Source organism: Leucoraja erinacea, unplaced genomic scaffold (assembly GCF_028641065.1).
Source record: "Leucoraja erinacea ecotype New England unplaced genomic scaffold, Leri_hhj_1 Leri_345S, whole genome shotgun sequence".
Taxonomy (NCBI): domain Eukaryota; kingdom Metazoa; phylum Chordata; class Chondrichthyes; order Rajiformes; family Rajidae; genus Leucoraja; species Leucoraja erinaceus.
Window position 1 is genome coordinate 15,001 of NW_026576246.1, and position 11,777 is coordinate 26,777.

At 45.5% G+C, this 11,777-nt stretch overlaps 1 protein-coding gene and 1 pseudogene across 1 annotated transcript in view; one reads left to right on the forward strand and one right to left on the reverse strand.

Annotated features, from left to right (window-relative positions):
• LOC129693552 (uncharacterized) overlaps window positions 1-11,777 on the forward strand; it is an 85,299-nt gene that overhangs the window by 14,945 nt on the left and 58,577 nt on the right. Inside the window, exons 4-6 of the mRNA XM_055630352.1 lie at window positions 2,593-3,090; window positions 4,398-4,501; window positions 6,768-6,900. Coding sequence (XP_055486327.1) covers window positions 2,593-3,090; window positions 4,398-4,501; window positions 6,768-6,900 — 735 coding nt within the window. The remainder of the gene's footprint in view (window positions 1-2,592; window positions 3,091-4,397; window positions 4,502-6,767; window positions 6,901-11,777) is intronic.
• On the reverse strand, window positions 11,381-11,494 carry LOC129693555 (U2 spliceosomal RNA; annotated as a pseudogene).

Here is an 11,777-nt window from a genome sequence, read left to right on the forward strand (position 1 = left end):
AGGAATTAGTTTTGAATCCACTAGGAAATGGTCTATACGTGAGTAAGTTTTATGCACCATTGAATAAAACGAGTATTCCCTTCCAGTCGGGTTCGCAATCCTCCAAACGTCTGCTATATTTGTATTTTTTATATATGTATTTAAGAGTTCACTAGTTTTAGATTTCATATTACCTCTTTGTTTTTGCGTCGATTTATCTAAGTACGGATCTAAAGCACAGTTGAAATCTCCTCCAATTATATCATTTTGGTAGTTAGATTCTGCGATTTTATTCAGAATTTTATTAAAAAATTGAGGATTATCAAAATTGGGTGCATATATGTTTACCAAGGTGATTGGCGTAGCATAAATCTCTCCTGTGACTATAAGGTATCTCCCTTCCTTACCTGATATAATATTCTTTGATTTGAATGGTATTCCTTTGCGAATAATAATTGCGGTGCCTCTGGATTTCGATGTGTATGAGGAGTGAAATGTTTGGCCTATCCATTTTAAAGTTTAAAGGGGATTTGTGGAAGCATCTGGAACTTGATGGGGATGCAGGCCGGAACAATTGTGCAAGTAAGAGACTTGTAGATGAGCATTTGGTTATACAGTGATTGGAGGGATATGAATTAATGCAGGTAGATAAGGATGTCTTGGCATCATGTTCGGCACAGACGATGGGTTGAAGAGACAGGTCCTGTGCTGTAGTGTTCTTTGTTCTATGTAATCAATTCCTTGCCAGCAAAACCATATATTTAATAACTCAGCGGGACAATAATTAAAAGACTGACATAGTGCAGCACCCACAACTTGCTTGAAACGTATCTGTACCAAGATTACATCCATTGTGGAGAGTCAAGTTCCAACTGAATACCAGTTAGTTAGTTTAGTTTATTGTAAAGCATGTGCAAACTTGTCAGCGGAAAGACAAAAGAATGATTACAATCGAACCACCCACAGTATACAGATGTTAAAGGGAATAATGTGAATAATCTTTAGTGCAAGATTAACTCCGATTTAAGATAGTCGGAGTCTCCCATGAGGTAGAAAGTATCTGAGGACTGCTCTCTAATTATTGGTGGGATGGTTCAGTTGCCTGATAACAGCAGGATAACAGTCTCTCAATCTGGAGGTGTGTGTTTACAAACTTCAATACCTCGTGCCTGATGGGAGAGGGGTGGAGTGGCTGTGGTGTGACATCCTTAATGCTGGTGGCCAGCATACTTGTGTTACCATAGAAGTGCAGCGTGTCATGGTGCAACTAAATACCCCTGGTAGCCACTATACTAGAGACATTATGGCAGTGAAATTATGGCACAATTAAACATGTAACACAATTTCAGGCCATCTTTTGGTCGCGATTTTCACTCAAATATAAATACAGGTGATAAAACAGTCAAAACGAATGTGAATTGTAACTTTTAATAAAAACTTTGTCAAACAAAATAATTAACAAAAGTGCATTTCTAAATTGTACCCTAATGGCAACATAACGAACATGAGAGTAGTGTAATAGATAAATTATATTTATAATGTACTCAGTGCTTTCCTCAAATCTGCAGCACCACTTTAAATGTACAAATGCATTTCGAAGCAGAAATATAATCTCTCAATATAATCTCTCTCTGACATCCTAACTCCCAAGGAGCAGAGTTAAATAACATTTCTTAACACCTCAAAAATATCTGTAATTTTGCATTTAGAGCTTTATAACCAAGCGGCCTACACCAAGAGTGACACCCACAGGATTGCCACTTTCGTAAGGAACACAGCAAAATGGAAAGAGATTGCAGTGTCTCCTCCTGACTCCGACGTGGAATGGGCAACAAGGCAAGTCGAAGGTGTCACGGTCTTCAATGTTTCCAAGCCAAATTCTACCAAGCTCCACCTTTGGTTCGCCATGCATCTACACCGGAGACTTTAACTGCCACAGCACCACCTGGGGCTACCGTTCAACTAACTCAGATGCCGCTGCACTAGCAGACTGGGCCTCAGCTACTGCTATTCAACTCCTGTACGACCAAAAACAACTGGACAGCGTCCACTCTGGCAGGTGGAACACCACTACCAACATTGACTTGGCTTTTGCAAACCTGAATGGACCATCCTCATACCGTATCATCCTGGATCACTTCCCGAAATCACAATATCCCCATCTCTGATTATCCCGGACAACCTCATCGAGCCGTTCCCAACTAAACCTGTGAAGAGGTGGCATTTCCGCAAGGCCAGGTGAGACCAGTCCACACGTCTGGTGGACTTCTGGATCGCCAGCCTTCCCACCCCCCACCTCCACCAATCTGGACAAATCCTACTGAGTCTTCTGCAAATTCCTCATCAGGGCAGCGAAGAGTTGCATTCTTCGCAGCTATCATTGGCGGTACATCCCCACATGGGACGAAGAGTGTGACGCATGCCACGACGCATTCCTGGACGCTGAACCTGGTAAAGAGGCTGTCTCCAAGGCTACGGATCTGACAATGTGTCTCGACAAGAAGCACAGAGAGCGGTGGGAAGAGACAGGTCCAAGGAATCGACTTCACACACTCCAGTAGGGTGGCTTGGAAGACCTTCAATTGCATCACTTGTCGAAATACCCGCCAAAAGCATTGCCGTGTCACGCCCAACTCCATCGCCCACCAGCTCCTGGCCAACGGCCACTTCAAAGAAGCGGACAAGAATCAAACTCGTTCTGTCAAACAGGAAACCACTAATTTTTGGGAAGCTCCAGGCGCTGATGGGCTCCAGTCAGCAGCCTTTTCCTCTGCAGAACTCTCTCCTGTCATCACTCAATTGAAATGCGGAAAAGCCCAGGGTCCTGATAACATTCCCCCAGAATTCCTGAAACACTGCGGTCCAAAATGCCAGGTCTGGCTCCATGAGTTCTACTACTCATGCCTTATTGGTCAGTCCATTCCGAAGATCTGGTGGAAAGCCACCGTCATTGCACTACCAAAACCAAACAAGCGTGTGTACGACCCAAGGAACCATCGGCCCATCTCACTCATCTGTGTCCTGTACAAGCTTCTCGAACGGCTTCTCCTGGCCCGGCTCGATCCAATCGTCGACCCCCAACTACCTGCTGAACAAGCTGGATTTGGTCCTGTATAAATGTATATAACCATTTTGTATAACATATAGGGCTCATGTTGTCGACCTCCCCGTGGTGAGCCCTGTCAACTGACCTCAGTCAGGCAAATGGCAACAAACAGACAGCAGCAGAAATAACAATGAACAACAGATTGTAGCTCTAATGCAACCTCAGTCGCTGCAGCTTGGCGCCAACCAGGAGCGTGCGCCCTTTTTAGGGCGGGCATCTACAGATGTGGAAACGGATGGCATCACCCTGCTGCAGCTGAATGCAGAAAACCTCACCAAGGCCTAGACCACCATCATTGAACATCTGCTACAGACCCACAGTCATTGCAATCCTGCTCCAAGAGACTCACAAAAGTGATAGCTCCCATCTGAAGATTCCTGGTTATACCCTGGCCACCTGCACCAAGAGCGACACCCACGGGATTGCCACTTTTGTAAGGAACACAGCAAAATGGACAGCGATTGCAGTTTCCCCTCCTCACTCTGACGTGGAAAGGGCAACAACGCAAGTCGAAGGTGTCACGGTCATCAATGTATACAAGCCACCAATGTATACCAAGCTCCATAAAGACTCCACCTCCACCTTTGGTTCGCTTTGCATCTACACCAGAGACTTTAACTGCCACAGCACCGTTCAACTAACTCAGATGCCACTGCACTAGCAGACTGGCGCTCAGCTACTGCCGTTCAACTCCTGTACGACCCAAAACAACCGGACAGCTTCCACTCTGGTAGGTGGACCATCACTACCAACATTGACTTGCCTTTTGCAAACCTGAATGGACCATCCTCGCACCGTATCATCCTGGATCACTTCCCGAAATCACAACATCCCCATCTCTGATTATTCCGGACAACCTCATCGAGCCGGTCGCAACCAAACCTGTGAAGAGTTGGAAATTACGCAAGACCAGGTGGGACCAGTTCACAAGTCTGGTGGACTTCTGGGTTGACAGCTTTCCCACCCCCCACCTCTCTGGACAAAGCCTACTTGGCCTTCTGTAAACACATTAGGGCAGCAAAGAGTTCCATTCCTCGCAGCTATCATTGCTGGTACATCCCCACATCGGACGAAGAGTGTGACGCATGCTACGACGCATTCCTGGACGCTGAATGTGGCGAAGACGCTATCTCCAAGGCTACGGACCTAACAATCCGCCTTGACAAGAAACGCAGAGTGGTGGGAAGAGGCAGTCCAAGGAATCAACTTCACACACTCCAGTAGGGTGGCTTGGAAGACCTTCAATCGCCTCACAGGTCAAAGTACTCGCCCAAAGCATTGCCCTGTCACGGCCAACTCCGTCGCCCACCAGCTCCTGGCCAACGGCCACTTCAAAGAGACAGACAAGAATCATACTCGTTCTGTCAAACAGGAAACCACTAACCTTTGGAAAGCTCCAGGCGCTGATGGGCTCCTGTCAGCAGCCTTTTCCTCTGCAGAATTCTCTCTTGTCATCACTCAATGCTGGAGAAACTCAGCGGGTGCAGCAGCATCTATGGAGCGAAGGAAATAGGCAACGTTTTGGGCCAAAACCCTTCTTCAGAGTGATAGGGGGTGGGGGTGGGAGGAGAGAGAGAAGGAAGGAAAAGGGGAGGAGGAAGAGCTCGAGGGCGGGAGGATGGGAGGAGACAGCTCGAGGGTTAAGGAAGGGGAGGAGACAGCAAGGGCTAGCAAAACTGGGAGAATTCAATGTTCATGCCCCCAGGGTGCAAGCTCCCCAGGCGGAATATGAGGTGCTGTTCCTCCAATTTCCGGTGTTGATCACTCTGGCAATGAAGGAGACCCAGGACAGAGAGGTCGGATTGGGAATTGGAGGGGGGGTTGAAGTGCCGAACCACCGGGAGTTCAGGTAGGTTATTGCGGACTGAGCGGAGGTGTTCGGCGAAACGATCGCCCAACCACCGCCTGGTCTCCCCGATGTAAATCAGCTTACATCTAGAGCAGCGGATGCAGTAGATGAGGGTGGAGGAGATACAGGTGAACCTTTGTCGCACCTGGAACGACTGCTTGGCTCCTTGAATGGAGTCGAGGGGGGAGGTGAAGGGATAGGTGTTGCATTTCTTGCGGTTGCTACGGAAAGTGTCCGGGGAGTGGTGGTACGGGAGAGAAGGGAAGAATTGACAAGGGAGTTGCGGAGGGAACGGTCTTTGTGGAAGGCAGACAAGGGGGGGGGGGGGGGGGATGGGAAGATGTGGCGAGTGGTGGGGTCACGTTGGAGGTGGCGGAAGTGGCGGAGGATTATGTGTTGTATTTGATCCCATCCCCGACCTCTACCTCCGTTACATTGACGACTGCTTTGGGGCCACCGCCTGCACCCACACACAACTCACTGATTTCATCCACTTCAACACCTACTTCTAGCCAGCACTACAATACACCTGGACCCTTTCCGACACTTCCCTACCATTCCTTGACCTCACCATCTCCATCGCAGAGGACAGACTCCTGACCAACATACACTATAAACCAACTGACTCGCATGGCTATCTGGACTACACGTCTTCCCACCCTGCCCCCTGTAAAGACTCCATCCCCTACTCCCAATTCCTCCGCCTACGCCGCATCTGCTCCCAGGATGAGACATTCCATACCAGGGCATCGGAAATGTCCTCGTTCTTCAGGGAATGGGGATTCCCCTCCACCACCATAGATGAGGCTCGCACCAGGGTCTCATCCATACCCCGCAACACTGCTCTCTCTCCCCATCGCCGCACCCACAACAAGGGCAGAGTCACCCTAGTCCTCACCTTTCACCCCACCAGCCGGAAAATACAACACATAATCCTCCGCCACTTCCGCCACCTCCAACGTGTCCCCACCACTCGCCACATCTTCCCATCCCCCCCATATCTGCCTTCCACAAAGACCGTTCCCTCCGCAACTCCCTTGTCAATTCTTCCCTTCCCTCCCGTACCACCCCCTCCCCAGGCACTTTCCATTGCAACCGCAAGAAATGCAACACCTGTCCCTTCACCTCCCCCCTCGACTCCATTCAAGGACCCAAGCAATCATTCCAGGTGCGACAAAGGTTCACCTGCATCTCTTCCAACCTCATCTACTGCATCCGTTGCTCTAGATGTCAGCTGATTTACATCGGTGAGACCAAGCGGAGGTTGGGCGATCGTTTCACCGAACACCTCCGCTCGGTCCGCAATAACCTACCTGACCTCCCGGTGGCTCAGCACTTCAACTCCCCCTCCCATTCCCAATCCGACCTCTCTGTCCTGGGTCTCCTCCATTGCCAGAGTGAGCAACACCGGAAATTGGAGGAACAGCATCTCATATTCCGCCTGGGGAGTCTGCATCCTGGGGGCATGAACATTGAATTCTCCCAGTTTTGCTAGCCCTTGCTGTCTCCTCCCCTTCCTTAACCCTCGAGCTGTCTCATCCCATCCCCCAGCCCTCGAGCTCCTCCTCCTCCCCTTTTCATTCCTTCTCTCCTTCCCCCACCACCCGCTATCAGTCTGAAGAAGTGTTTCAGCCCGAAACGTTGCCTATTTCCTTCGCTCCATAGATGCTGCTGCACCCACTGAGTTTCTCCAGCATTTTGTGTACCTCCTGCATTGCTTTGCTGGATCATCATGGGGCGCCTGGATATCTATTCTCTGAACCGGTCTCTTGCACTCGTGTACAGCACCGCTGTGTACACCGCCCCAGCATGATGCCGCAGCGCTCATACTAGCAAGCTGGACACCATCCTCAACGACACCATGCAGATCATCACCAGCTGCCTACGGCCTCCTCCGGATCTTCTGCCGGTGCTTGCAGCTATCGCACCCACCAAGCTTCGCAGAGAGTACTTCACCCACAGGCCGGTGTGCAAGGCCCTTTCGGACACCAAATATCCTTTGCACCACCTCGCCCAGGACTCACAGCAACTGGGACCTCAACGCCTGTCATCTGATCGCCCCTTCTACCGTCATGCAGCCACCCTCTGTGGCTCCGGTTTCAACACACTAGGAGCTTGGAGAACCAGCTGGGAACAGACTTCCCGACCTCCTCAATTCACTGTTGCACCAAACACCACAGCCACACCTGGCTCGGACATGCCCTGGAATGAGTGGGTCGCCCTGAACTAGCTCCATACAGGGGTCGGCCGGTTCAACACCAACATGCATCGTGAAGTCTTCATTTTCGAGAGGTGAATATACGTTTGAAAAAATTCACTCGCCTCTTCGCCTGCAAAACAGAAACTGATGTCAATAGCTAATTAACATCAACCTAATACAGGTGTCAGAGTTTATGCGGAGAAGGTAGGAGAATGGGGTTACAAAGGAGAGATAGATCAGCCATGATTCAATCAAGGAGTTGACTTGATTGGCCACACAACCTAATTCTTATCCCATCACTTATGAACCTCAACTAATTAGTTATTTCAGAATTAAACTAATTAGTAAAATGCCAAGGTACAGATGTGAAGATTTGTTTTTACTTATCATGTTATAAAGATCCGCGTTATAATGTACACATGGGTGGCAGCGGCTTCAATACTATGGTCCAAATGAATGCACTATTCTATGAGCAAACAAGCAATGTAGATTCCTTGGTGAACTATTGGACAGGAAATCCAGATTCTAAACAATCCTCCGTCACAGTCAATCAGAAAATGACAGTACTTCCATGGTTAGTCTTGGATTCCTTGGTGATGGGTGACGTATCCATTCTTACACTATACAGCAAGCTGAAGGTGGGGAAAGATGAACCTTCATCAGCTGTTTTTTCCTGCTCTCTGTATTCCTAGAAAGGTGTCTCTACATTTAAGAATTTCTTTTGGTTAAGATGAGATAACTAAATTTATTGCATTCATTTTGAGATTTGGCTTACACCTTGGCCTGTATTCACTGCACTGTTTCATACCGAATGAATGCAAAACAAGATTACAACATATCTTTGCTGTGTCCATCTTGGAATCTTTTAAATTAAAAAATAAATAAATACACAGATATTTAGTCATCATATGCATCCTGAGGAACAAGTCCCACCAATGAGCAATGTCATGGCTTCATCTTTAGTACCTTGAGATTTAGTATCCTGACCTCCTCAATTCATTAATTGTTGCAAGGGCTTGTTTCCGTGCATGTCATTAGTACTCTGAAAGTGCTCTTTTAAAAAGTCCCTTTGTTTAAGGGATCTTTAAGGGACTTTGTTTAAGCTGTCCTTGTGCAACTATCCATTGCTCTTTAAAGATGGATTTCTCATTCTCAAGGTTTAATTTGCTGTTGCTTTTGCAACAACTCCTTCAACTGATTATCCTTCAAAGACAGGATCTGGTTTAGCTCCTCCCTGTACTGAACCAACTGTGCTTTTAGCAGCGCGTTGTCAGAATTAAGGTCATCCATCTGAAGCTGTTGGGAGATATGCTGCCAATGTGATCATCGGTGCACTGGCGGCAGGTCAACCATCAATGGAGTAGTTGTTGACATCGGAAGCATTGGAGAAGTCTAACAGCTTAACTATTGCTCAGTTTACATCTTCACTTGCTGTACTTTGGCCAGAAGGTATAAAACACAAGACTGTTCTTCTGTTTGTGACAAAAGTTTTATTCCCTCATAAATAATAGTATCCTAAATATTAATAGAAACGTTTACTTCCTTGCACATGAATTCACAATATATTTGTACCAAGGAACAACAAAGTTGCTGTATTAACAACCCTTTAAATTTCCCAAATGTAGTTACTTGGTATCAAGCTAAAATTAATAGTAAGATTAAACGAGAACTTACCAGTTCGAAGTTTGATCTGTATTTTATGAGGAGTAACGTTGAGGGAATACATGAAGAGCCCGCTAGTACGCTTGCGTGTCATTCTTCAAAGCAGCGGAGTGAATCACAGATACCTGTAATGACTTAAGCATAGTAAGATTAGAGAAAAGACACCAGTCGTGTTTATGATCAAGGGTGGGAGCAGAGGGCATGTATTCCCTCAACGTTACTCCTCATAAAATACAGATCAAACTTCGAACTGGTAAGTTCTCGTTTAATCTTACTATTTTACTTCGGAGTCACGTGAGGGACTCCATGAAGATTTCAAAGCTCTGTGATTCAAGCCGTGGAACGAGTCCATCATCACGTCTGCCTTGGTTTTGGGGAGAATAGTGATAACATATTAAACATCAATATGATATATATAAATATCCATAAAGTTAATAATAATTGATAGCCCCTGTTTTTTGGGGTAAATTATGGTATAGAAACTTAACAATGTTTCTGAAAAAATTCCAGTTTCCATTTCTGGTTTCTTATAATCTTTAGAATGTTCTTTCCGATGGCCATCCTGCAGTCCTGAGAATTTATCCATAGGAAAACCTCCAATTTATATGCTGCCGACATTGCTGCAGCCTGGTGGAGTGAGATTTTAACCCAGTTAGTGTTTACACCAACTTTGGTCAATACTATGTTAGCCATTTAGCTGGCCTGGCCTGTTATTCTTTAATGAGGCTGTCTGTAGTTGATGAAAAGTTCCTCTTCTGTGCCGCTGATGGTCTTGGTTTGTTCCATGTATATTTGTAGATGTCTCACAACAGTCAATCATCTGTAGGGTAGGCTCTAAAAATGTTATGTTAAGGCCCGCTGACCCCTGTCTGTTTTGTTCCCTAATTCCTGAATATAGAAGTGTAAGTTGCGAGGTGAACTGGTCTTGTTATCCAGCCTTAATTTGGTAGGGACTGAGTCCTTAGTGCCGTGACCTAAGCCATCAGCATGATAGTTTTGAAAAAATGTCAAAACCTGTAATGACAGCGCTGTGGCTGGAGCCCAGTTCTTTAACAACGTTAAGACGATGCTGATGTCCCATATTTGGGAAATACTCGGTCTTTGGGGAATTCCCATAAAATTGTCCTCCATAAGCTGTTGTTCCGTTCTCTTGCCATAGGTAAGTAGATGGACTATTTCTGGCACAGTTGATGTCACTAATACTAAGCCCCTGTAGGTTAACAAAGCTGCCAAACAGGCTGGATGATGTATTATGGTTGCAACACATCTCCCATTAGTTTATGTATTTTAGACACTGTCTTTAGGTTGATTGTCTGTGGCCCGCTGTGATCATGTCCATTGCTCTGGCCGTCAGTCCCAGATGTAATAGCAGCGCTTTCAGACTCTACGATTTAAGCGATTTATATGTTCATGGCACGGGTGGTTTTCCCCATTCTTCATCGTCTGTTTAGGATGGTGCTGCATGGTTCTAATCTCATTCCCAGTACCGCCGAGAATCATGGTTGGGTAGGTCAGTGGGGTACTATTAAAAACACCCCTACTGATGAGGTTGCCAAATTGTGTTGGCCAGATTGTTACATGATGTAGATTCCCTTTCACCCATGTGCTACTACAGTTGATATGTGCTACCACAGTAGTATTGTTAATTTATAATCTAATAACCTGTTTAACATATTCCAGAGCAACATGACTTTAGGCCATGAAAAACACCCAACATTTCCAGGTAGTTATGCCCAGTGTTAGTAATAATGATGCTTCCTGTGTATTCCATCTTCCTCCACAGCTGGAAATGGAATTGGTAACACACCATCCTAGTGCATAGCAATGCATATGTAGGACCATAGACTGGCTGCTGACAATGATAGGATTGGAGCAATGCCCAATGTTATCTTTCCACCATTTAGTTCCAATATGGCTTCTGTATGGCTTCATCATTCTATCGAAATGATCACCATTAATTTTAAGAGCTCATATTTTGGCCCTTTGTAAATCTTTATAATGTAAGGGTTTGAATTATGTGGCTGGAAACCCATATTCCCAGTACCACCTGTTGCCAAAATTCTTGCTACCAGTCTGATGGATGGTTTATCCTCATGTCAATGATTTTGCTGTATGCCTTTATTAAGGTTGTAACCTCTGTTGGCAAAGTTACTGACATGAGGAACTGAGTTGTTGGTGAACCCCAAATAATCCCTTTAGTTTGAAGGCTTTAATTTTGATTTAATTGGATGGATAATGAATCTTAGTTTCCAATAATTGTTAAATGGCTGTTACCGTTTGTTCAGCCCGTCCTAAGTTCCCGCACAATTAGTATGTCATCCAAAGAAGCCATTACCATTGTGTGGCTGGTTGTTATATTTTGTAAATAACCTAGGTGCTAATGTAAACACATTAGGTAGTGCTCTATACTGCTAGAGCTGAGCCATCCAATTAGATAAAATAACGTCCGTGGTCACCTGTTATGGGTACTGAAAATAGTAAGCATCCTTTGAATCAATGCTTGCCATTTTCGTTCTTAAAACGAATATACTTAACAATAGAAAAAGGTTTCCGTTCTTAACGAATATATCGTATTATTTATTTCATTTATTTATTTATTTTTAATATATGGTCCCTAGATAAGGGACATATCAGATATTTAAACTGATAAAAACCCCAGATATTATGCTTGATCTTGGCCAAAAACCCGAGATCTGATCTAGGTTTGATGCGTCAAGCGCCATATCCTATTTTGTTAGGAAGGGAATGCGTAGATAATAATTCTTCCCTTACAATGCAGCTAAAACCCCTCCATTGCTGATGTCCAGTGTCTGTATCCCATATGACATATTTGGTAATTGGTGATAATGTCTGGATACGAGTAGATCGGCATCTGGTGTTCCATATCGTGTAGAAACCTCAGCAAATACTATAGCCCAATATCCATTTGGTGTTCTCCTCCAAATTCCTCTCTCGATATATCAGCTGGACTAGAAAATTAT